Genomic DNA, 27,672 nt, shown 5'->3' on the forward strand with positions numbered 1-27,672 from the left:
GCAGCTGTTTTCTTATTATTTATATATTCATGCATGTATTGTGTGTTTTATGGTTTGACAAATAAAAATAAACTCTCTCTCTCTATTCATATTATTTTTTTGATACCGTGTTTTCCCGAAAATAGAACCTAGCCTGAAAATAGGACCTAGCTTAAATTTTAAAAGTGATTTCAAAATAAGCCTTCTTCTTAAAATGAGACCCAGTTGATAGCACGAATTTCTTTTTTGACCTAGTCGATAGCAAGAAATTTCTCCTACACGTTTTAATCGCTATTGAAGTTAATGAATCTGGTGACGTTGCAAGACAATCCAGAGTATGATTTTTGAGTAAGCTATATGTTCAGTATTTTTTTTTTAAAGTAAAACGTGTTATTCATAAGTAAATGAATATCGGTTTCCATATTTTGTATATTTGAAAATTTCGCATTTCTGTACTTTGTAATTTTGTTTTTGAAAAAAAGAAAATATAAGACATCCCCCAAAATGAGCACTAGTGTTATTTTTCGAAAGAAAATTGAAATAAGACCCTGTCTTATTTTCGGTGAAACAAGGTACACCCGTTGAAGATATCTTATAAAGGAGCCGATAAAGGCATGTCTGTTTATTCGTTTGTTTTGGGCATAGATTACATACATTTCAAATGAAGTGCATCAATGGATTTTGGTATTCTATGCCACGACTCCAGATATCAATATCAATTTTTCATCGTTTTATTGGGTATCCGATATTTATTGGCGCTGACGATATTACACGAGAAATGAATCACTACTGACGCCGCCGTCATAGCCTCGAGTAAGGGAGGGAGAAAAACAATACGCAACTGAGTGCGAGCCATACAGAAAAACACTTCATTGTTCTATAGTGTGATGTCATAATTAGTTATTACATCATAAACAAAAAGAGCAGCCTCGAGGTGGCGCTGCGGGCGTTGTAACGGATGTAAACTTTTGTTTATCCACAGTTCAGCCCTTAGCAACTGTGGAGCTCGTAACAAAACACAAAGCCCACTTGTAATCGGGTTATCGTGGGAAGCGTTGGTGTAAATGTCTTTTATCGTCGGCTCGATTACTCATTCAAACGTCGCCAAGTCTGATTGAATTCAGTAGAACGGATTTATCTGTTCGTAAAAGCATTTAAAGTGAAGTTTTTAAGACAGTTGGGGGTGAAATAACGACAGTTTAAAATGAGCAACGATATTGATCCCCATATTACTGAGAAATATGAAATTAAACGAAGACTTGGAAAGGGCGCATACGGGATTGTGTGGAAAGCATTGGATAAACGCACAGGACAAACTGTCGCACTGAAAAAGATTTTTGATGCCTTCAGAAATAGCACAGATGCTCAAAGGACGTTCCGTGAAATAATGTTCCTTCAGGAATTTGGAGACCACGACAACATCATAAAACTGTTGAATGTATTAAAAGCCGATAATGATCGTGATATATACCTCGTTTTTGAGTTCATGGACACTGATTTACATCATGTGATTAAAAAAGGCAATATTTTGAAAGACATTCATAAGCAATATATTATGTATCAATTGTTAAAAGCCACCATGTATCTGCATTCTGGAAATGTCATTCACAGAGATCATAAGCCTTCAAATATCCTACTTGATAGTGACTGCTTTGTAAAAATATGTGATTTTGGCCTGGCCCGATCCCTAACCCAACTTAAACAGGAGGAGCAAGGCAATCCTGCCCTCACAGAATATGTCGCTACAAGGTGGTATCGTGCCCCAGAAATTTTGCTTGCATCCCCGAGATACACTAAAGGTGTTGATATGTGGTCAGTGGGGTGCATTTTAGGGGAACTACTATTGGGAAAACCTCTTTTCCCAGGTACATCCACATTAAATCAAATCGAACGAATAATGAGCAGCATTCCAAAGCCATCTCGAATAGAAATTGATTCTATCAAATCAGAGTATGGCCATTCCATACTGGAAAGGGCAAGTCTTAGGCCGAAAAGGCCGCTTGAAGACATGCTGCCAGGTATTTCAAATGATGCAATGGATCTTTTAAAAAGTTTATTAGTATTCGATCCAGAGAAAAGGCCTTCTGCTAGGGAGTGCTTGAAACATCCATATGTTTCAAGGTTTCACAACGCGAAGTCAGAAATCAGCCTGGATTATGATGTCATTCCCCCAGTGGACGATGACACTCAGCTGACCGTTGCTGCCTACAGAAATAAACTGTACGAAATGATCACCCAGAAAAAAGCAGAAATGCGAAGACAAAAAAGATCGGTATTGCTGGAAAAACAACAGATACAAGTAGATAAACAGCAACGTGATGTTCGTAGTGCTGGTGATGGGAAGATGGTGGTGCAACAGCAAGAATACGAAAAAGAACAAAACAGAAAAAACAGTCACCACAAAAATATCAAATCGAGAGAACAGACATCCCAGCCACCAGCTGAGCCAAATAATGTCTATACGCAAAAGACTGTGCAGTATGAGGTAACTCCTGAAAAACCACCATCTCACGTTCAACACCATCAAATTGAAGCCACGTCTGCCCCAGAAAAGCAATATCATTACCCCTCACATCAAAATCATTCTGCTGAAAAGACACAACAGTACCAACGAGCTCAGTATGGTGTTGCTTTTGGACGAACTGTTAAAATATCATCCCCTCAAAACCAAAATCATCGAGTTTCAAGCATGCAATCAAGGGTACATTCAGCTGGAAAACCTGTTCACAGACAGAATAGTTTTGAAGGATCATACGGTCGAGCGAGACAAAATTCTGCACCACTTAATGGAGGGCATCGCCCAAGATCACTAACCCAACAGTTTAATGCCAACCACAACCATCAGGTTTTGACAAGGCAAGATAACCCAACACTCAACGTAGGCAGCACAAGATTGAACCAAAGACCATCTTCTGCAACTCCACCAAGAGCTGGTCGGAAGCCAATTAATGGGATGTATAAAAATGCCTCGTCAACGGGAAGTCCCAAGCAAAAACTTAACAGTTATTCACAAGGGTATGGGGTGATTAACCACTCTGCTATGCAAATGGTGCATGCACGAAAGTGAGTTACACGAAAAACTCAATAAAATGTGAATAAAAAGCAATGCTACTATCATGAACTACAGCAAACTGACATGTTGTTATCTTGAAAATCATATGGCAAACTGTGCTCTTATGACGTATAGTACATTTAAGGTAAAGAGCATAGTTAACGTGTTATTTTAAAGTGCTTTTCTTCAATATTTAAATATATACTTATATGCCCTTCTACTTCATATTTTGAATATGTTATGAATTGATTTGAGAATGCACTTTGCTTTATATTACAGTTTAATATGAACTCTTGAACCAAGCTTCTTCAAATCTGAAATATTACTTTTGATGTGTATTTTTATATTTTTTTCAAAATTTCATTACTGAAACTTTCAAGTGTTTCGTACCTCTCCAAATAAAGGTTTTTCAGTCAAATCTGTACAACATTTGTACATTGGCCATTTAGTATCGGATTACCTATAAATTTTTACACATTACATTATTTTTATCATTAATAATAATCGCTTACTGAAGATCAAGAATTTGGCACTCACAACTCAGGGGTGCTTTGTACTTAGACTCAGTGAGAAAATGTATCAGTGTAACGAATATATAATACTCCTTGTTGTTTAAAATACAACAACTAGTCTCTAAAAGCTGCTTTTTTATATATTTACTCTTGATGATATTTCCTATATCAAACATATCCCATATAGAGATGCTTTTAAGTTCTTGTTTCAGCTCAAAATTTACTGTAGGTTGGCATATCCACACAGTAGCTGGAACTATTCTCAATTCAATGAATTGTCATTTTTAAGAGTAAGAAACTTATTCTAACCTCTCTATTCCAAAATGTTACTGGTCCCTCCATTGATATAAAATGCCTATAATGACCAGTATTGTCCTTGTTTTGTGTGCCTTAGATATGTCTGGATCTTATGAATTTCTTTATAATATATGAACTTAAAAGATGTTGGCCCATTACGATTTTCAGGGGGAATAAGGGAATAATATAAAGCAGCGGCTATGCCAGGATTACCAAAGCTTTGACACGCCGTGGTTAAAGTTAAGAATTCTCTTGTCATCACACTGCGTCACTGCTAATTGCCCTTGGGTTTGGGGCGAGGGAAAAATGTTTCTATCTGCTTTTAAACTCATACATCCAAAGCGTGATAAGATGTGTGCATTGTGCATTCCAATTCTTAATGAGAGACAAAATTGATAGGATTAAATTACATACCAAGAGGTGGCGATCCCTAACAACTCACAAAAGCCCCATATAGAAATTTCGAACTGTTTGAAATGTGTGGCCTGGAGATGGAGGTAAAACTACTATCATTTCGGATCGGTGTCAGGGATATTATGATTGCACACAAATACAAAATGATTGTCTGCTATAGGTAATATCAAGTTTCCTTGCAATAAAAAAACAGATAGAAAATAAGCATGAGAGCTAGTGATAAATCAAAAATTCTGGATGAGAGCATAACGCTTCAGCTATTACAAAGTATATATACACATCATCTAGAAATAATAGAACAGATGCTCCCAAGATCTCAACAAAATTTGAAGAAGTATTGATAAGAAAACAGAAGTGAAGTATCAATATAAGTATATTTTATCTGGTGATTAGGATTTCAAACACTATATTGAGATATGATAATTCTAAGACTTGGTTTGATCCCATAACTCTAGAATGCCCAATATAAATTTGAAGCCAACATATGCACAATAATAGAAGGACAAAATTCAAGTACAGTTAACTTAAGGAAGAATGTCAATTTAAAAGGGAGAATTCATCCCAAGTTTTGTCCCAAAATCAAGGCGTGCACGTTTCTGTCCTCTATTCCACATATTTATCTCTCTTGATTTCCAGAGCTCATTGAAACCGAGACAAAGAACTGGCCACACAGCAAGAAGAGTCCAAGTTGCGATCTAAATGCAAAGTAACATGTAATAATTTGCAAACAATTGATTCATATAAAATCAATTCTCAATACATAGTACACACCTATATTCAACATTATATTGTAGCTGCTTTCTCAGATAAGATGATATGCAGGGCATATGCAATAACATTTGCGTAAATTTTTCTCGTCTGAGTTTACTAATCCATTCAATTCACTACCATTATTTACATCACGATGATAACTTTTCATGGAAATATTACGGACGTTATCTTACCTGGTATCGACCAAAATCCAAGGCCAACCAACTTGAAGAAAAATTATAAAGTTTTTGATGAAAAATTTTGTTGTTTGAACTACTCTTGTTGTTGAATACAGAATAGGCAACAAAACCACCTACAATTTGACAAAGCAATCTGAAACAGAAGTGAAGTTCAATTGGATGGAATTAGGAGTAAATACTAATACCAAGCCTCATAATTGTATCATGTTAAATACTGAACCATCTTTAAGCTTATAATGATATTATATTATGATATTATGAGTAAAAAAACAAAATTCTCCCTGAGGTATGCTTTCGATTACAAATCATTCATACTTGTCAAAAAAGAATGTGCAAAGTTGTCAAAAAGCAAACAGTACAATTATGCAAAGAACAGTTAGTCAATTTTTTTGCTCATTTTAGGTTTACTGCTGGTTAAGATCAAATTGAAACTTGTTCAAATCATAATAGAAAAATTTAATGATCAAAATTTTCAAAAGAAATTTTACATCTATTCAGACTTACAATATCGGAACCGTTATGCACCATAGTTTGTTCAAATACAGAGAAGTCTGCGTAAGTCTTTTCCACCGATGTACGTACGATGTTGACACAATACCTTAGCGAAAAATAAATATTTACATAACGTCTGATTGAACCGTACAATGTGACCAGACGCAAATGTAAGGATTTTATTCACACATTTTTCCATTCAATAAAAATAGTTTAATTTATTTTGAAAGGAAGATTTATGAAAGCAAATATTACATTCCAGTGGAAAGAATGCTTCAGAAAATAGAAAACTTGTTGCAGTCCATGCATAGCATGATAAATATGCTAGTGTTACTCTTTACAATTCAACATACATCGCATAATACATAGTTATACACAGTATTGCTTTAAAGGTACATTAAGAGTTTATAAGTATACCATGAAAGAAGACTCAAAATAATCTGTAAAACTTCTCAAGCAAATGCTTGAATTGAAGATAAAGTTTGAATAATACATGCTAAGATTAGACCTACTCTTTTTCTGCTAGTTTCTTCACACATAGAAATAACTAACGGCCCCAAAGTCAAGCCGATAAAAAATCTTATTTGTAGAAATGTTAGTCTATATTTTAAATGAAAGGCAATATGACAAATACTCACATAAATAAAGAACAAAGAAGCTCAAGACAACCAACTGTATTGCTCTCCTTTTACGTTGCAAATCAGCCATGGAATCCCACAATGAAATACGGACAATAGTTGAACTTTCAATACTATTATTCGGAGTAACAGTGATAATAAAATATGGAAAACATTTCATTGTAATCGAAGAATCTCTGAAATGGACAAGAAATTACTTTTCACCCACACAAATTTGAATGAAATCCATAGATCATCTATGTAATAGACAGTATATGGTAGCTTAGTAACATGATAGAATTTGTTGTACAGATTTCACCTATTGCACAATTTTCACATACAGATACAGTATATTTAATTAATTGTAATTTATTATTGCACATTATTTTTTAATATATCTGATTGGTTATAACTCTATATATAGTAATCTTCTACCAATAAACAATGACAATAGTGGTACTATATGCTGCACAGTGCACATATTTCACCTATTACACATTTTTATGTACGTACCGGTATATATAATTAGCTATAATGAAATATATAATAATCTTCTATCAATAACCAATAATGATACAATATGTTGTAAAAATTTCACCTATTCATATATATTCATACATATCTAATTTTTACTATATAGGGTAATCTTGTACCAATAACCAATAATGGTACAATATGATGAATAGATTCCACCTATTACACATATATATATATATATATTCAATCACCAATAATTTACTATATGGCATATAGTTAGCACTTAGCATTACGTTAACAATCCAAATGAACTTCATGAATAAAACACATATATTGCCACTAAATAAACATTCATAAATTCTCAAATTTATCAATTTTGCAGGTATTCAACTACTTGCCAACTTCATTCCTTCCTCCTCTGAGATAATTTACAGCAACATTTTTTATCCTGAATAATTACCTTTCCGTAAGCAGATATGAAACAACGCTCCACTCCTTTTTGCTTTCTTGCTGCATGCCTTAGCTCTTATTAACCTATTCCTTATTCTGTTTGTTTAAAAGCTTATGCCTATTTTATGCATGTCACTGACATAGTTAATTCATCATTTAGCGAATAAATCTAACAAGTGACTATTGACTTGCTTGTCCATGACAAGAATGTTCTCATCCTCTCTTTTTTATGCCTTGAATATTTTGTAGACTAAAAATTATGATCTTTTTGTATAAGTGTATTTCAAATTTGTGTGTTTGTTCCTATTTTCATAATGTTTTAATTTCAACGAGGCTCTAGGAAAGCAACCTATGACACTCCAACAACTCGAATCTTACCGTTTGGGCATCTGAATACTCCGAGGAAGATTAACCTACAACCTTCAGCGTCAACATGATTGAAACATCTGTCATGGGCTATCCCACACACATTTATGGGTACTCCTAAGTATGCGCACCAAGATGTCGCATAACCTGAACCCTTACCTGGTACACAACCTGTGTTCAGGTTGTGCGCCATCTTGGTTCGCATACTTCAGGAGGTCCCATTTATGAATCATTCTTAATTTCACATTCACAATATTGATTCTGTAATGACTGTATTTTCCCCTTTAGACAGATCTATTATACTAAATTTTTGCATGCTGTTCTTAAACTTAGTGTATTGCAATATAGTATTGATTTGACTTCCTGTGAATTACTAATAGATAGAAAGCGAGCCTAGCCCTTAGGCCCCTCACCCTCAATTCTGATGTATTATATTAGACAATTTATGAAAAGTCTGGTTAAGTACATCATCAATTGAAATGCTAAGTCTACCTGCATGTACTACCTGTCATTATCTGCTTTGCAATAGCAACATTAACTGAGAAAGAAGCAATTTCTATTTTAAAATTACCAAGTTAGACTGTAAAACCCTAGCATATAATTAATATTAATCACTTACCCAGCAGGAATGTTCAATTCTGAAGAATTAGGTGTTTGAATGCTGTCATCAGGTGACTAAAATCAACAAAACAAAAAAAGGATAACTAGAATTCCAAGTATAACATTGTGTAAATATCTATGATTTTGCACATTTAGTTTAAATTTTATATGATATTGTTTTCATTAATTATAGTACCAGATATATGAATTAAAAACCTAATTTATGGTACTTTTAAAACAAATTAGCTTCAGGCAGATGATGACCAATACAGCACCATCAAAAAGGTTGGCTGAATGTGTGAAAATCATGACAGATTAAATTAACGAAAAACATATTCTGAAATTTATTTCCAGTTTTATTAATATTCACTCACCAAAATATCTTTCACAGAAAGACAGCAGGACTGTAAACACAGGGTATAACATAAAATCAGAAGAAAAATGCTCGGTAGAAACTTGACCAAAAATCTCTTTGTACTTTGTCGTAACATAAACCTGGTAACAGGACAATCTTTTGGCAATGTCTTCTGGTTAGCCCATGTCATCAAATCTTGATCTGGAGGAGACCCAAGTAACGATAAACTGGAAGTTTAAAAATATGAATGATTTTTAGTTACCGTATATTGAAAAAAAAAATGATAGACGAGCTGTATATGATGGAATTTTCAAACATAACTAGTTTCGGCGTTTGGCTAATCGTGCTAAGCATTAGGAATGTGATTGCCATCCCATCTCCGATTTTTACTTTGTACACATTGGCAGGTTCAAAAACCGGAGAGGATATTTATGTTGCTGGACTTCCCGCCACTTCCCTAGACACATTTTTCATCGATGCAGACTCAATAATTATCTATGTCCCATTGTCTTCGTTTCCAAAAAATAAAAAATAAATATTTGCCCATTCAATAAAAAAAGGTTTGCCATCCCCGGTACAAGAGATTATAAAGAATGATTAACAATATCAAGTGTCGCTTTAGTAAACAAACTTGAAAAATTACAATAATATGTCTTTCATTGATTAACTAAACTTGAGTCTTGTTTACAAATCAATTGAAATTTTCAAATATCTAGTCATATAGAAAACATTATACCTAAGACATGGTGAGATAACAAATGCAATCCAAAAGACGTCCATTGGTAAAAACGGTGATGGTAGTAACATGGTATGTGTAAATAATTGAAACAAAGATAATGCAATCTGACATTTCATCATAAATATGAAACATATCCTCATAAGGAATAGAAAATGACGAGCCTGATAAGAAAAAAAATATATGATAATATAGAATTATACGTATTAGGATTTTTCCAGTGTCAAGATGGCTAGTCTGTTTTGATTCGGCTCACTGACAAACACCATGTCCATGATCTGTAACAATTGACTAATTGATGATAACCAGTAGCTGGTGATTAAATTACCGCCCTACCAGCTGTACATGCTATCTTGCTTTTCAGCAAATCAACATTGCATAAGGAATTAAAAACTAAATTGAGAGAATGTTTCAAGGAATGTTTTTACACATGCCAGCAATTCCTTAATAAGCCAAGTGATTTAAAGACAAACATATTTTGTATCACATAAATGTATTTCAGAAAATATTATGTTCAATTTGCCTGCCAGTTAGGTGCATAATATCTGGTGTTAGAAGGACGCTTGCTATTACACCTCTTGACTGAAATTGTGTTCACAATTACAGGCTTGAATCCAGTGCGGGTTTGAACCCTGTGGAGGATGATTGTGTACACAAGGTTTGCTGGGCTTTGCTTCTTCAATTCAAACCATATCCGGTCTAGACCGGTAGATTTAGCAGCCTTTGATCAAATTTCATGGAAAAATATTCTTATAAATGAATACATATAGATTTCCAAACCTGAGTTATCATTGTTGATATTATATTCAAGCTATTATCACCAGATAGCAGTAAAGAGCATGGAAAACAATGAAGTTGTCTTGCTGTTCTCATGGCAACACAGTTTGAAATTGACAACTGCTGTGCATCCTGTTATTACGATAATTCATGTGAACAAATCAACTGAAAGTCTTTTCACATTTTTTAAAGGACAACACAGTTTGGCTCATAATGTGGGGCTGTACATGTAATCAGGAATCCTTTGAAATAGGAGTTTCATAGATTTGCCAAGAATAAGGATCCAGACAAACAACCCATAGCTGTATTTTTATTAAAAGCACCAGAATTTTTCCAGATTCCCTAACATATTACACTTTGGGTAAGGTGCCTTAGACTAAACAGGGCTTCAGGCCCGAAGCTCTGGCCAACAATTGAGACACAGATTTCACAAAGTTTATTTATAAACGAACAAAATACAATAAAGTGGTAATAGTGATAAATACAAGCTGTAGAAAAGTAACTTACTGGTGACACATATCCATAGGATTCACTGTTTATGCTGTTACTGTCTGAACTTGAAAGTGAAGAAGACTTGCTACATTTCATAGGATGTACCAATGGTTCAATTGCTAAGCTGAAAATAAATAATATAAATAAGATAGGCATGATTGGATGGAGGGAGAATAAGAAATTTAATTGAGGAAATCAGCTCCTGTTCTGTAATCAACTCCTGTTCTGTAATTATCATTACCATGCTCTTAATAGTTCTTGAAATATCCCAGTTACTTTCTGGAAAATAAAAAATAATATACACTTTCGACCTACCTGACATGAGCTTTATGAAATACGGACATATTTCTGATGCAATCTGAACTTCCAATGCAACAAACGACTTCACCGTAATCTTGCATAATTTCTAGCATTTCACTTGCAGCTGTGAGTAACATGAACATGATTATAACTTTACTTTATTTAATGATTTTGATACATAATTTAGGAGTCACTCACTTTCAGGTGTTGCATCAGTAAACAGAGGAACAAGTAGTGGAACATTATCAACATTTTCAATATGTGGAACAATATTTTTGATTCCTCTTGGTAGCTTGGCCTGAACAAAAAATTTCTCAGCTTACAATACTTCACCATTGAAGTGCAGGCCAGTATACACAATAGCCAATAGCGAAAATTTACGATCCGACTCCGAGGTGAAACAATTTTGGCGCCAACTCAAGAGTTTGGAAAATTTTAACTCAGACGCGGTCTATACACTGTGAAAATCATATTTTTATACCAAAAACTTTGGGCTATGAAAACCCTTTATATGACCTGATCAGGACACTTTAATAAGAGGATTTAATACTGTTGAGTGCTTGTAGAACATTTTAACCTCCTTCCACCTCGACTGAATTCTACAATTCTAACTCCAGCCTCCAGAATTCTGAATTTTGAAATCCGGCTTCAAATCCAGTTAAAAATTGCTAAACTCAATACTTCACAGCCCTGATAGTGGAATAGTAACTCTTCTATGTGAAAAGTATAAAATTGATATAGATGGGGTAAATTTATACCAATTATGGAGAAAAGTCGACAAAGCCTTTCATCTGGTTATTAATCCAGTAAATCAGTCAGCCAGGTAAATATTGCATGGGTGAGGTTGGCAGAGGAAGACATATCTGACTCTGCTCCGGTTCAAACACCAGTAAACCATGCCTAAATCCAACTTTCACTCCACAGCCCTGCCATGGATGGTGTTTTCAACATAAGGTCTCCAATTTTTTTCAACTACATTCTACATGGTAACATAGATGACAACATTGTTATTCAATTCTATGCAATCAAATGTAGGAATACATTAATTACCCTGTTTGAAACATTGAAGATAGAATCTGATGCACTTGATTCACTCTGCGTCCTTGGCGACATTCTATCGAGCAGATGACTCGAAGGACTATCATCTTCTTCTACTGGGAAATTGATATTAAATACAAAAAAAAATTGTAAAATTGACACAAGATTTCAATGCCCCACGTGCAGGGATGAAAGAAAAATTAAAAGCTTAATTAAAATTTATTAACAAGCTTCATCTATAAAATTAGTTGTCGAAGACTTACTTAAAATAGTTAGGTATATGGATCGAACAATATGTGACTATTCTAAAAATCACGACATAATTAATCTTGTACCAACATCATAGCCGTACTTGGTTAAACACCAAACAATGGTGAACAAATTACTCAACAACAGTAAACATGGATAAGTCTAAGATAACATTGTGAAAGGAAGTTGTTTGTCTATTGTACAGAAAATATACATATAGATCATTTTGCTAAATTGTTGTTGTTGCGAAAAAACACTTTACTCTGCTACTAATGGACCAGTCGATTCCAAATTTTCAATACCATCAAAGCGGGAAGTAGTCACCAGTAATTTATTAGGCCTACTTGTCAGGACTCAATATTTCAACTCAACCATATTTTTTTTAATTTATTTTTAATAATATATGGGACTGTACCTTCATGTCTGTATATGTGAACATAATTTTACTGTTTTATACATTAACTAAATTAAATCACTTCATTAACCCCTTCCGTGCGGTGGGCACGTATACGTACCCACGACAAAACTCGCTAGATTGCGGCGGGTACGTTGATGTACTCCACTGTTTTATTTAGCAATCGGTCGCAAACTGTTGGTCTAGTTTTTCCGGGTTTTAGTCTATTAATAAGAAATCTTCTTCGAGATTTACATAAGCGACGGTAAATCTCGCTTTCGTTTACCATGGGAATTTTATTCGCGGCGGAACGAGGGAGTGTTTTTGAAATTTATGCAAATTTCGGTGTTTTTTGGGCGGTAATAGAAGACATATTATCCCTTCCATCTACCAAAGTATTTTGAGTTAGATAACGAAATTGCTACAGCAATATTATGCTATTGTTTGCCAACCAAGAAGCGGTAACAGTAAAGGATTTAGCGAATATTTCTATTTTTTATCACGGTTTGAAGTTTCAACACCCAAGAAAAAAAAATGCCTTTTTTCTATCCGGTTTGTGACCACCCCTTTCGACCCCTTTCGGTTTGTGACCACCTTTTTTTTAATCGCCAATTGCAAGCTCTTTAAATAAGCTTTCCAACGAGCCGTCAGTGGGCAGCAGAGGATCATTACTTTTTCGTTAGTCGATCGATTAGTTGTGGGGGTACAAATGCATAAAGTCGGCGTAGCAAATACGATTATTTAATAAAAAATAAAAATCGCATGGAAAGGGTTAATATTATTCAAATAACCACATTTATTGTAAAATGTCCACCTCTACATAACCCATACTAATCGTTTAAATAATATCAAACACACAAAGATGCAAAAAACTAGTTTATGAAATTATGATCACCACCAAAATCACACTTACCATCATCCTGAACTTGCTTTTGCTTAGAATTCCCTTCAGAACTCGATCTGCTTTTAGATGACTCACTTCTGTTTTGAATCTGAGTGAATCTTCCTTCCTGTACAATTGTATTGTTGGGTGAATCTGACAATGATATATGACAATTCCAGCCTGTTTCCAAACCCATTTTCTCCGCAAATGCCTGTTGAAAATGACAAAAGGAGTCCGTCATAAAGATAAGTATCTGAATAGATATGTATCCTATAACTATGTATTGATTTGATAATAATTTCAGTTTCGAGTAACCGAAATTGGTTTTTATTTTGGAGATCATGATATCTTCTAAATTTGATACATATAATCATAAAATATATGGTTTCACAGATAAAATGAAAATCTTGATCATATGATTTTTCAAAACACTTTATTGAATGACATTTTCTTTAAACAAAATTCAATGCGATTTCCTCCTCAGTGTAAAATTGTAAAAATGTGAGGCATGTTGAAAGAGCATTGGTAAGACTGCTCCAGTTGTGTTTTTGCCCAGTCAAGATTATTGCGAACGTCTTTTCCTATATGACACCTATCCACCCCTTACATTCCAAGGACTTGTACAAATGGCTACTGATATCTGACAATATGTGAGGAGCTAATACTTTTTCGGAAAAACTGGAATCTTTTTGGTTCTGCATTGCCTACCTGATTTCTTACGCCCTGGCTTGGGTTGTGGGCATAGGATTTGAGATGTGTAACCATAGATACCAACACAGTTATGCTTTAACAGCTAGACTATCGCTGCCGACACAGAACACCGAAATAATGAATATGGGAGAGACAATTGAAATACAGCATCTGAAACACCAGATCGAAAAATACCCGAACATTCCTAAATTCAGTTATAAAAAGTATACATACCCTAGATCTGACTTCATTGTCAGCAGAAAAATAAACAAATCTGATGCAAGCTCTATCTAGCATATCAACCATTTGACAAACAGTAAATCTGGCTTGGTGTTGAAGTCCAGTCATTCCCAAAAATATCATGTTGCTTAATATTTCTTTGTGATTTGGTCCGATATTACTTCTCTTCCTGGAAATATCAAAAGTATAGACTAGTTTCACTATCCAGAACAAGCAATACATTCAAATATTACCAGTAAAGGACTTGAGATAAATACAATTTAGGTAATAAAAAAAATTGCAGATAAATCGTCCTAAAAATAATAGAATATCTTTTTTTTGCATATATTTTATTCCAATTTTCCTTATTTTAATTTTATTATGAGTTCGGGGACTAGCCAAGTGACTCCCGTAGTATTTGTACCTGAAATTATGGCCTATCCCTAACCTGGTACACATACTACATTCCGGTGTCCGCCAACTTGGTTCACATACTTTGGGAGTCCGATTTTTCATGGTAGTGGTCATACAAAAAAACATCGATGGAACATCAGACAGCAAAAAACTGTAGTAACGTAATTCGCTCTTAAAATATATATATTTAAAAAATATATAAATTCAATCAACCTAAACTCACTTTTCTTTAGTTTTGGACAAATTAATCAAAACAGAATTATCATTTTCTGCATCCATTTTTTTATCTTCCAAACTTTCAGGAATCACAGGCATGAAAGCAAATGCAATACACAGTCCTGTTGCGGAACTTCTCTGGTAAAAATCGACAGCCTTTTTTCTGTCCAATACAGAATTAGGTCGAGTTTCTTTCCCGTCCCAAATGTATTTACATTGCTCTGCGATGAGGTCACCAGTTCCGTAAACAAGACCATGTTCATCACCTGTAGTAACAAACATTGGCTATATATGCAAATAAGAGACCACGCTAAAGAGTTTATTAAATTTGTGGTAAGCTGATTGAAAAATAGTTTATACGTAAAGTACAGTAGAAAATATTATTTAACCGGTTGATTTTATGTTAAGTTCACATTGTGAAAATATAGTTGTAAAGGGGGTTCAATTATATCGGGGTTAGAGATATGAGGATATGGGGTAATACGTTGAAATTACTTACCCAATTCCTTACACCCTGGGCATGGGATTTAAACTTGGTTATTATAACATGCAACATTTTCAACTTTGAAAAAAATTGTATTTAAAATCTAAATTATCCGATCTCACCAAATGCATCTTGTAGCACAACACCATGCATGTGAGGCAGATATTGTTTCCATTTATTTCTTTTTAGTACAGTTTCAATGTTTCCAACCAAAGACAAATCTGCGTGTTCTTGAGATGAAACACTGATATCGAGCTTAGCAAGATGATGTTGCGATAAAGCGCATATGGGTCTCTTGAACGCTGAGAAACTTTGCTAGAAAAAGACAAGGAACCAATAGTCTTACATGTATATATCAAAACATAGTGTCAATAATAACAGCGCGAAAAGATTTACAAAAGATAACCTCATTGTGCTACAAGTTTTCTCAATCTGAACAAAAACATCAGAATGTTCAGAGGAGAAATTAAAAAATTATAAATCTCCCAGGATTAGTATAAATTCAATAATTTAAAATGAGGAATTTTAATCTTTATTGTTAAGTACAGGATTCTCCAAACTAGGGGTCCGGACTCCCCAGTGGGTCGTGTAGGGACTCAATTGCGGTCATGGTCAAATCTTTTTCAACATTACCTAATGTTAAACACAAACCGTCAATCAAATTTGAAAGAGTTGGAACCAGTACGGAGATCCACCATCAGCAAAATAAAGCCAAGATTTGATCTTCTGTGCGAGAATATGGAAGCTCATCGGGCTCATTAAAGGTATTGACAACTTGACCTTCCTTTTTTTTAATATTTTCCTCATTCACAAATTTATTTTTTTTTTATTTGAGTTCCTGGGGATCACGTTTGGCCGTGCTAAGTGGTTCGTGGTAAAAAAAAGTTTCAGAACACTGAAATATAAAATTTACGAATACCAATTAACTATAAAAGCCAAAAGCACAAGACAAACCTTGCATGTGTATGCCAATCTTACATCTTGAGCAAAACCAATAAGTTCAGCAAAGGAACAAAGACCCTTTGTAGCAATTCTATTACCTGAACACAAAATTGAACAAAATGTATACGCAGGATAAAAACAGCAATAAGTTGTGAATTTGTCTTGTACAATAGAATCCATAGCCTTCTATAGCCTTAAATTTAAACAATTATGAATTTCCTATGCTGTACCAATGCCTGGTGAATCCTATTGAAGTTATAGAGAACGGAGCAAATAAGTGTAAGCAATATATATACTTATTTTTAATATACCAGTTGTGTACTATATCTCCTAAACCTGAATATACCTGAAGGCATGCCTGACTCATAGAACTAAAAGATGTTTCTATCTATACCAAGGGTTCTCAACCAGGGGTACGTGTGTTCATGTGTTGCTATTTTTTAATATCCTTTACTACCAGAGGAAAATGTGTGTCGATTAAAACACAGCGTAGATTTCCCGAGATCTTGCGTTGTTGTGATGCGACAATTTGAAATCCACAGCTTTGCAGTCAAACTGTGAAATCTCAAAAGACAATGTGCTGCAAGCAATGCAGGAAGTGATATGAAAATTGAAACTTGAGAGCGAGATTTTGAGAATTCATTAGTTAGGCGGAGGACAATGGCAATAACATCAACACAAAAATTTAATTTGTTACAGCAGTTGGTCAATAAATTGTTGTTGCAGCAAATTGTTAGTCGATATCGATATACTACAACTTTGTTTGGTGTCTGATTACTGGGGGTTCGGGTCGATTGTTTCATGACTTAGGGGTACCTAACAGGACAAAGGGTTGAGAACCCCTGATTTATACGTTGGGCAAGATAAAAAAAGTTTCATATTAATTTGAACGAATTCCTATTGAAATAGCAATGAAGGTCAAAATTAGTTCCAAATAGCAGCAAACCAGTAACAGTTCCGGTAGTGACATGCTATATAGTAAATAGTTGACTTCAGAAAGAATTCAGAATATCATAATTTTATTCGCAAAAAGTTAATTTGGAATGCAATCGAAATAGAAAAATTATTTGACTTCAGCCCTTCCTGGCAGAGAAGTATTAATAGTATTAATTTGAACTTGCAGTAGAATGCTACTTATTTGTTAATTTAAATAAACATTTTCCTACAACAACAAGGGGCTTACCTGGTGTTAAACAGTCAGAATTACAAGCAATTGTAGAAAGTTCTTGTTCATGCATTTGAAAATGTGGAGATGAATTATCTGAACATTTATTTCTTTGACCATTTGAAAAATCTTTCTGAAAGATTCAAGTCAGTATAACGTTTTAGATTATTTATGTATAGTTTGTAAAGAACAAACTATAAATAAATTATGTAAACAATTATGGTAGAAGAATTCTTATAAAAACAGAAAAACAGAGTCAGAATAGAATCCCAGAGGTTTCATGACAAGTGAGTGAACGTGCAAATTCGAATAGTTTTCATTTGAAATTATCACAAAGATATGGGTATTTAAGCTGGTAGTTAATCATAGCTTGAAACAACAATATAAACAAAGAGTATTTCAATGAAAAATACAAGAGTTTAAAAATTAAAAATATACTTTTGCCCATTTTCTTATTTCAGATTTTTAAAGATTCACCCTTTTGGCTTAAAGCCCTCGAATATTAAAAGTACGGTACTATCAGAGACACAATAGTGTAATAAATCAGTATCATCTGTGAAGAAATAAAATTAGCATCGTTCAACTAAAAAAAGATGAGAAACCAATTTTGTGAATCGATCCCCTTGTAAAGATTGCATGACAGAAGAACCAACAAACGCCAACAGAAATATTAATGAAGTTGTTTCTCCTTGGAATCTACTATACTATGTTTTAGAATGAAGTAGAGCAAAAATTTTGCATTGAAAATGTAAACACTAAAAGGGTGATTTCAAGTCAATCAAATCCTATTTCATTGTCTAATTCAAAAATAATATACATTCCATCTTATAGAAACGAAATTTTTTCAACTTTATGTCTATTGCCTACCTGATTCAACATTTCCAATATTTCTGCCTGAAAAGAGCCGTTGGAATCCTTCAATTGAAGATTATTCTTATCTATGGGGCAGCAACACAAACTCAAAACAATATTTAAACCAATAGGCTTCAAGGATGAAAGCTGGTTTTCCCATGTAACATCATCGAATTGAATCTGCATTTCAAAAACAGAAAGTAGAAATAATATTGAATTTCCAAAGTATTTTCAATCATCAGAACAAAATGGGAGACCATCAAATTGCCAAGAGCCAGAGATTTTCCAGGGGAGGGTTGCCAAGTATGACCATAACAGCTAGCAGATCCGGCCGAGACTGAAAAACATTGGTTTTTACTTAAGGAGTCTTGATGTACATTTAAAAAGGGTGAAAGGGGGTTCTGAACCTAATCCCCTCTCCCTGGCTACGAGTTACGACCCAACCAAGACTTACTGGAACTACTATTAGGGTATTACATTGCACTTTAAAAAAATGCTGATTAACAAGAGTCATGAAGCAATTCAGGTCGATGCAATGAAAAAAAATTCTCATGTAGTAAAATGCAAAATAATTTGTTTAATCACTAACATTCTTAATTCATTTTCTTAATATGGCGTTATTTGACAATGTAGTGCAAATATGGATCAATTTTTTTTTGAAGCTACCAGATCAATCGATTCAACATATCAAAGATGGAAGAAGTCGCTAATGAGCTATTATTTTTCACATTGTTTCTGAGGGCCACAGGGGTCAATATTTTATTTTTATTCATGTGAGTACTGTTTTGATATCTTCATATCAATTTACATTACAAACAAATTACATGAACTGCTTTCCTGCTTGGTGATTTTATCAACATGAGGATAAAATAAAAACTCACATGTGATGGATCTCGAGAATCTTGAGACAATGTCAATGTTTCTGTTGTTACTTTCTGTTCATCGGAACCAGGGCTCGTTACATCCTTCAAATAAAGCAAAAATTTTGAGTAAATGATTATAGCATAAAAATGATATATCAGTATATACTGAAGTGAATATGAAAAAAAAAATACAAAATAACTCAAAATTATGAAAGCCTACTCAACTGGCAAATCGGGGCAATGTTACATCACTTCTTCTATCTGCGTGATTAATTTAAAAAAAGACATAAAACGATTTTAGATTTGCATTTATCGTATACCTATTTTTTCAGACTGCAAAGTATAAAATCGAGAGAAAATTCGACTTCAAATGATCAAAAACTCCAGCTCTGACTCCTGGTTGCCAAAATTTTGATGCTGGCTCAAGTCTGGTGGAAATTTTGACCTATCTTGAGCTTCTAACTCAAGAAAACACGCAAAAAGACAAAAAAATCGTTGTGATATGCAAACCCTTCTTTAATTGTCTATTGAGAATGCCCAATCAGCTTAATTATTTTTTAGTTTTTGTTGAAAAATTCGACTTCAAAATTCCAACATCAAAAGTGTAAAAAACCTTGGATTAGACTAAGAATTATTCAAAAAATTTTCCAGCTTCGACTCCAATATCATTAGAATCGCTCTCCGATCCGACCGCACAGACCTGGAATCACACTCTTGATAGTCAAATCTGGTATTCTGAAACAAAAATTAAACCAGAAAAAAAAATTGGTTAAATATGTTCACTTACATTTTTCCCAAACAGGCTTCCATTCAACTCCTCCTCGTCATTTTCTCTCAATACAGGTAACATGTTTACCTCAGGTGAATCTTTAAAAATATCCTGTAAATCTTTATTTTGAGATTTATCGTTTATAGCTTCATTTGATGCTTCATGTTTGAAGAAGAAAACTTTTTCTGCGATGGGATTGAACCAAGACAGTATACCTTCTTTGTCAACACAGCATAAAATCTGAATAAAAACATTTGATCGATCAGAAAATTAGATGATTATTCTTCTTTCATTTAATTTCTCTCAAATCAAATTCTGTAAGTTCTGTGAGTGCAGTGGTTCTCGAACGGAGGGGCGCACCCCACAAGGGGGGTTTGAGAACCACTGACCTAGCGGTTAAAGCGTTGAACTTGATTTTTGTTGGCCCTACACATTTTGGGTTCAAATATCATGCCCTCCACCTCACCCAGTGTGAATCGGCTGGATAATGCCATACTGGAAAGACTCCGCTATAAAATAACGGCTGTAAAAAATAATCGAAAATAAAAAAAATCCTAATAAAAACTGATCCCAACCTATCAACAACCATGTATATACAAGGCAAACAAAGTTGAGGTATAGTAACAAAATCTTCTTTTGTTAAATGTTAGCCTATATTCTAGATTTGTTTATCAGTATTCGTCTTATTTAACTATATGTTGATAGTATTATCTTACTGTTAATGATCCTAGTGGCATAAATAAACCAGCATTTCTGTGGAATAAACTGCCATCTTTTCCTAGAAGTAACTTTAAGAACAAATTTTGCCATTTTTCTTGCTGTGCTGCCTTAAAAAATATAAACAATTAGATTAATGAATTTATTAATCTTCTCGCACATATGCATTCATCATAGGTGGTCAACTGTGAAGCATAGCCAGAGCTAAGATTTTAAACAACATCACAATGTAATTTTTGAAAACCAAAATATTAGTCGTGAATGAAAACTAACAGCACTGATTTCATTTGCAATTTGAAGATAACATGTTACATTTTACAATGATATACTCAACATTCAATAATTCAATTACCTTCGATTTGAAAAAAACAGCTTGTGAACTCAGTGTATTTGTTGTTGTGACCATTTGATCCAGCTAAAAAGATATAAAAAAAACTTTTAAGCGATTGTTTTCATTTCGGCCAAGGATATAAACAAGCAGGTATTTGGCTAGTACAATTGAAATATTAACCAATGCCACAAATTGAAGAGAATGGTGCTGAAACCTGCGATTCCAACATAATTGAGTCCTAACCTAACTACTACGCTAAGTTTTCTCAAAATGAGCTTTAAGGCACAAAGGAGCGATTCTTTGGGGCCCATGAGAAAAAGATTTCACGGGGCACCATTTGCGTTACCCACATTAAATTGAATTAATTAAACATTAAATTAACTGTAACTTATTTAATTCTTTGACCGTAGTGTATTTTTCTTTTTCGTTCAGTTTCTGGCTTTCTATCATTAACGTGGCAAATAGAATGGCTGATGAAAATCTGCTTGAGAATAAAATTAGGTTTGTTTCATGAAGAGCAGGGAGCCATTGAGTGTACAGTCTCTGTAAAGGGGGCCACAGATCATAAAAGTTTGAGAACCAATATACTAGGCCAGAGCTCTTCGGTGTGGTGTGTGTAAGGGCTCAATGGGAGTCTCGGTAAAATCTTTTTCGACACCAACTTACGTTAAAACAAAATATCAGCAAAATTGAAAGATTCGGACCCAGTACTAAGACCCACCATCACAAAAAAAGAGCCATGATTCAATTTTTAATGTGACAATTCACTTCGGTCTCATTGAAGATTTTTATTATGCCATTTCATTATTTTCTGTATTATTAAATTTCACTTTATATTTATTTTAGTTCCTTTATTTCGTGAAAAAAATTGGCCGTTCCAAGTGCATCGTGATGACAAAAGAACACTGTACTAGTTCACACGCCCTATCATGTTGAGAAAAATTCATCAATTTAAATTGTGCATAACCAAAAAATTTCTTATTCATATATTCATGATACTGAAAATAACATATAACTTACTGTAATAGGTTTTGTTATCTGACAAACTGCCAATGTTTTTGCTTCTCCAATCGTTGTCAAAAGTATTAAGAGCCCAGGTAACAACAATGGCATTAACGGAATGCATAGTAGTATCGGAATTTCTATGAGCAAATAATACCATGATGAATTTGTGTCGTCATTTACTGCAGAAATATTCACTTTGAAATCTTTGTTTGAATTTATAAGGTTGATGTTGTTATTTACTGGCTGAGGCAATACCAGTAATCGAACAATGCTTACGATGTAAGCAACTACCTGAAACAGACATTTATTTGATTAGAACGTTGCCTAAAAATTTATAGCAAAAACGGACTGAATCGAGGCCAAAGATACAGAGCTTGCGGTAATATTGAAATCGAACTTCCAAAATCTACAGAAATATAATCAATACTTGTTAATATTTGCTTTATCATGCAATAAAAACTATGTGTCTGATATTATGATAAAATATCTATGGTAAAATAATATATTTTCAAGCAGCAATTTTGATTTTTTATAAAGAGCGTCAATCTGGTCAATCGCAATGTCCAAAGTGGTCGATCGCCTATTATTTTAAGCCAACTTTATTAGGCTTCCCGCTGCTTGTCAGCAGGGAACCTATTGTATTCCTGTGTTTTATTATTATTATTTATTATTATTATTATTATTATTATTATTATTATTATTATTATTATTTTTTTTTTTTCAAATTGTTCCTACAAACTTGAAATTCACCTCAAATGTGCAGAAGTTCTCAGCTAGCAATAAAATGCAAATTTTATGCATGACTGACCATGCTTTCACGCTCCAGTGAGCAAAACGCGTTTTCAGTATTTTTGCGATTTCTCAAAATTGATACATGCTATTGGGTTGAAATTCATAACAATGATTAATGGACATGTTCCGGATACGATATGTCAAGGATACGCATGAGTGACCTCGGCGATACGCTCCAGTGATCAATATAGGATTTTACATTTTCATCTTCTTCTTGAGAACGACACTACTTAGAGACTTGAAATTTACATCACATGCAGATAATAAGTCCCCCATCACAAATTGCAAATTTTATGCATGAGTGACCAAGCTTTCACGCTCCAGTGAACAAAACGCGTTTTCAGTTTTTTTGCGATTTCTCAAAATTGATACATGCTATTGGGTTGAAATTCATACCAATGATTAATGGACATGTTCCGGATGCGATATGTCAAGGATCCGCATGAGTGACCTCGGCGATACGCTCCAGTGAGCAATATAGGATTTCACATTTTCATCTTCTTCTCGAGAACGACACTACTTAGAGACTTGAAATTTATATCACATGCAGATAATAAGTCCCCCATCATAAATTGCAAATTTTATGCATGACCGACCACGCTTTCACGCTCCAGTGAGCAAAACGCGTCTTCAGTTTTTTTTTACGCGGGAAGCCTGTTAAAGCTGCACGCAGCTCTAGTTGAAAGTTGTCCTCAACTACAATTCACAAAGCGACTGTGTTTTAAGAGGAATACGTACTGTATCATACATGCCCAAAATACGATATGTCTGGGGACAAGCCTGATGAAGCACACTAAAACACTTAGTGAGCCAGATATTGTTAGTACTAGTTAATTCTTTTGTGTGACTTTTTTTATATCAAATGTATGTATTTATGTGTATTCAAATATAAGATTTATTTTGGGTTTATTTTATTTTCATAAAAATGAATTCCAATATATTAAAACAATAAAGCCCCACAATAGTATGCTGCAATGGTTCCAGTCTGTGCTGCAAATGTTTTTTTCATTTTAAATTCAGAAACTAAAAATGATGAATTCGAAAATTAATGTCAGTGTAAACAGCTTACTATGCACATAAAATTCTGGCTTCTAAGACAAATGGTAAACACTCACTGCTGGAGATTTAATGATTTAGGTTAAAGAGTCAGCAATAACATAATCAGCAAATACTTAATGTAAATAAAACTTTTAAAGAGCTGGTATTGCCCTAAATAAATATTCACACTGTGACAACATAATTAGGGTTAATGGTCACTGAAAGGACAAATTTTGTGTTGTTATTTGTGTCAGCACGAAATGAATCATCTCTACACAAATTAGGGAATGATTTACATTTTTGTAATATGTCATAATTTTCAAATAAAACCTAATTTAGGTAAATGACTTTTAAAGTAAAGCCAGTAGAATCCGATGGTCTACAAATAACTAGAATTAGAAACTGGGTACATAAGGTAACAACAACTGTCTTTACTGAGCAAATATTCTACAGTTTCATTAGCTTTCAGCACTGAAGTAACTTCACTCCAAGATCAGTCTCATTTACTTCTGAGTGAGTGTGCACAACTTTGCTTTGAGAAAAATCTCTTTGTAAAAATTGTATTCCACAATCGCCACAGTGAAAAAAATTAGAAAATTACTCCGATTCTGGATTGAACAATTTTGACTCCAACTCTAGGGTGATATGAAGTTGATAAAACTTTTGAAGTATAATTAACGCTCTTTTTAGGTTCAGTTACAATTTTGAAAAATTCTTTTGAAACCATTAGATGTCTAAAATGATAAAAATCACTCTGCTCTTACTCACTCACTCACACTCAGAAATTACCAATAATGCTGGAATGACAAACTTCAGGAACCAACTTAAAAAATATCTTCTTTGTCTCTCAAACAATATGGGAGGTTTCGTTTCATGTTTTATAGATTCTTGATTCATTGAAGAAAATATTTTTTTGAATTCAGCTGAAATTGGTGATTCCAATACCCTGAATCTAAAAATAATCAAAGATTTGCCATGATGCATAAATATGTATGCAGAATATAGGATTGGAATAGTGAACCAGTTATTTTTGTTTCAGATACCAATTACGACCACAGGTTAGAGGCTATGTGAATGGTGAACCAACGCCTACAGCTAGAAACCCAGCAATCCTCGATCGTAATTATTCCCCATAAGATTTGAACTTGCACAAGGTAATATTTATTTATAGTTGAAAAGTTTTTAAAAAAAAAAATTTTGTCGACTTGGGTGACAAACTTGGGTGTTATGATTACTAACAATGTTGTTTGACACAACTCAGAACAAATCAAATTCTCCAACTCAATTGCATATTGCACTCGTGATAAAAAAAGAGGCATTTTCAGAGCCATTATTTTGCTTATATTTAGACTATTGTAATATAGCAATGACAAAATGTTGAAGATTTTTCATCTCAAATTGAAAAACTGAAATTTTAATATGATATTATTATTAAAGTTAAGTGTTATCAGGTATACTGTCGAAAAATCTATAAAATTAACTCACAAACCTGTGACTACTAGGATTATCTTCATCATCTGTACCTACACTGCATCCCTGCAAATGACTAAGTTGAAATATTTCCCCACATTCCAAAACAAAACATTCATCCTGGAAAAATAATGGGATTTGATAGGATTTTTCCTTTACTACGGCGTACTACGGCCTCTCATCTGATTACCAGTCCAAAGTTGGGTACGCCAGTATATATATATATATATGCATATATCATTGTAAGCTTGGCTACAGCCTCGGCTGCATCAAAACATCATGGCTGTCTCAATAAATCATACATTTTCTCACCTGAGCGCATTCTACTTTTGCTGGGCTTTCTTGTCCGGGCCAAAGTGAAATGAAATCACCTGTGGCTAAAAGTGCTGTCGGGATAGGCAACGGAGTTTCAGAATTTCCAACGTCTTTTCTATATACACAGGAAATACTGTGTGATGGACTACTACTTATTGCAGAAGTATCGCAATTGTTGAGTAGCGAACTGAATTCATTTAATTCAAGGCAATCTGTAGTAGTTGAGTCCTTATAAACATCTAAAGAAAATAATTTTAATTGACAATAGTAGATTGCGCAGAACAACGTGCTTAAGCAAGCTCCACTTATTATGATAGACTACTCATTGCATAGAGCGATGAACCGTAAAAATTTTGACATGGTGATATATGCCACAAAAAACAAATTACTATATTTTCTGGCCAATTCAGCACCTCGGCCGTTGCGTGCACCAATGTGTGCTCTATATTTCATCGATACTATTTTACTAATTTTTTCCTCAGTTAATTGACAGGATGGTACACGGACAGGAAGACTAGCTTAAAATTATTAGTATTAAATAAAAATAAAAAAACATAGTTTCGAACATGTGAGCCAGTTTGTAAGTGCCAACTCTCCAAAGCACTCTCAAAATCAGCGTCAAAAAATTGTGCAATGATAAAGTATATGGAGAATATTTCAGGGGTCAAGGGTCGGAGAAAAAGCCATTGTCCCCCTTTTCCCATTGGTAAATTTGGATATCGATAAAATAAATTGTGGAATAACGAAAACCTTGTCTGTGACCATCAGGCAAACTTTCACCAAATAAAATTGAATATATATAATATATATTTATAAAAAAAATTTGAATGTAAGGAACACAATATTTACCGCTTAGGCTATTACAGCACCACATAGTTCTGAATAAAATTTCTTTCCTCTTTTTTTTGGTCTCCCATAATGACACAATGATGTTAAGAATCAGTATTGATAATAGAAGGAATGCACAGACCTCAGAACTTCTGCAAGATAAATCGAACACATTAACACAACTAGGCCTATTATTTTCTTATTTTTATTAAAAAAGATGCAAGTCCATTAGATTTGGACCTCAAAAGGAACAAATTACCAAAAAAAAATACGGTACATGGATGGATGGATTTCTTATATTAGTATGATTTGAATTGAATAAAACTTTGCGGTAAAATGACTCCATCAGAATTCTATTATTCAATTACATATTTACATCTGGTTAAACCTTCCTTTCATCCAGACTAGCAAAATAATAAATGTTTCAAATGCAAAAAAAGTGAAAATGTTGAAAATATAAATTGACTGGGGAAGGACAAATCATACAAAACCATTATACCCAACAGTAGTAATAGTAGACAGCAATCCGACAATACCGAGTAAAGTGAGAAGAATGTAAGGCCATGGCAGGAGAGATGACAGAGAAAATGAGTTCACAACATCCTAGAAAAAAAACACAAATAGTAATGAACAATATAAAAAAGTACACTGAATAGTATATATGTCTTGGTCAAGATGCATCGGATCGACGGTATGGTGCACTGTCCCAAGCTTTAAGGGCAATTACATCTCTGATTATCCTGTGTGGGTTCACAGGTTCGAATCATGTGGTGGATAATTATGTGTGAGAGGATCTGGAAATAAATAACTGGCTGACCAAGCCCATATCAGACATGAAACGCTGTGACAAGTCATATAATTAAGCCATCTCATTGACTTTCCTTTCCCTGGAATAAATAGGAAAATCTTATCCTTTTAAATCATCCATGCACCAGAAATTCTCACTGCTCACTGCAAAATGTCCAAATGTACATACTTTTTTGATTGATTCTGAAGTCTGGTAGTGGCTAAATATTTGTAGAAGTTCTGATCCTATTTGATTCAGTGCAAAATCTGATGTCAAAAATTCAACTTCGTGCTTGACTGGCATTATATAATGACAATACAGGGTTAGAAATGTATTATAAATTTA

At 33.9% G+C, this 27,672-nt stretch overlaps 2 protein-coding genes across 4 annotated transcripts; one reads left to right on the forward strand and one right to left on the reverse strand.

Moving 5' to 3' along the window:
* The first annotated feature begins 947 nt into the window (after positions 1-947).
* Positions 948-3,990, forward strand: LOC120341403 (extracellular signal-regulated kinase 2-like). Its single transcript, XM_039409903.2, has one exon. It carries the CDS (start codon positions 1,184-1,186, stop codon positions 3,044-3,046), a length of 1,863 nt encoding a protein of 620 aa, XP_039265837.2. The 5' UTR covers positions 948-1,183; the 3' UTR covers positions 3,047-3,990.
* Positions 3,991-4,409: 419 nt separating this feature from the next.
* On the reverse strand, positions 4,410-27,650 carry LOC120341402 (transmembrane protein 94-like). Of its 3 annotated transcripts, none has more exons than XM_078120201.1 (30): positions 27,517-27,650; positions 27,040-27,143; positions 26,562-26,692; positions 25,710-25,951; positions 25,417-25,517; positions 24,717-24,879; positions 22,113-22,388; positions 21,114-21,176; positions 20,761-20,871; positions 20,063-20,284; positions 19,294-19,377; positions 18,428-18,592; positions 17,579-17,693; positions 16,408-16,493; positions 15,576-15,768; positions 14,977-15,235; positions 14,355-14,529; positions 13,461-13,641; positions 11,917-12,014; positions 11,065-11,164; positions 10,882-10,990; positions 10,582-10,690; positions 10,078-10,206; positions 9,298-9,461; positions 8,581-8,788; positions 8,226-8,281; positions 6,335-6,510; positions 5,709-5,802; positions 5,199-5,337; positions 4,410-4,949 (listed from the first exon to the last, which is right to left on the reverse strand). In XM_078120201.1, the coding sequence occupies exons 1-30, from the start codon at positions 27,628-27,630 to the stop codon at positions 4,797-4,799; spliced, it is 4,320 nt and encodes a 1,439-aa protein (XP_077976327.1). In that variant the 5' UTR covers positions 27,631-27,650; the 3' UTR covers positions 4,410-4,796. The 3 variants fall into 3 exon arrangements, with proteins under 3 accessions (XP_077976327.1, XP_077976326.1, XP_077976325.1); XM_078120200.1 differs by having other exon boundaries at positions 11,917-12,017; XM_078120199.1 differs by having other exon boundaries at positions 11,917-12,020.
* Between the last annotated feature and the right edge of the window lie 22 nt (positions 27,651-27,672).

This window comes from Styela clava, chromosome 14, assembly GCF_964204865.1.
Source record: "Styela clava chromosome 14, kaStyClav1.hap1.2, whole genome shotgun sequence".
Taxonomy (NCBI): domain Eukaryota; kingdom Metazoa; phylum Chordata; class Ascidiacea; order Stolidobranchia; family Styelidae; genus Styela; species Styela clava.

What these genes read in the sequence shown, in the direction of transcription:
- LOC120341402 (XM_078120199.1), bottom strand. Translation starts at nt 27,630, where the DNA reads ATGCCAGTCAAGCACGAAGTTGAATTTTTGACATCAGATTTTGCACTG. An exon ending in CTTCAGAATCAATCAAAAAA is followed by an intron (nt 27,144 to 27,516) that starts GTATGTACATTT and finishes TTTTTTTTCTAG; the next exon opens with GATGTTGTGAACTCATTTTC. An exon ending in TCTACTATTACTACTGTTGG is followed by an intron (nt 26,693 to 27,039) that starts GTATAATGGTTT and finishes TTTATCTTGCAG; the next exon opens with AAGTTCTGAGGTCTGTGCAT.
- LOC120341403 (XM_039409903.2), top strand. Translation starts at nt 1,184, where the DNA reads ATGAGCAACGATATTGATCCCCATATTACTGAGAAATATGAAATTAAA.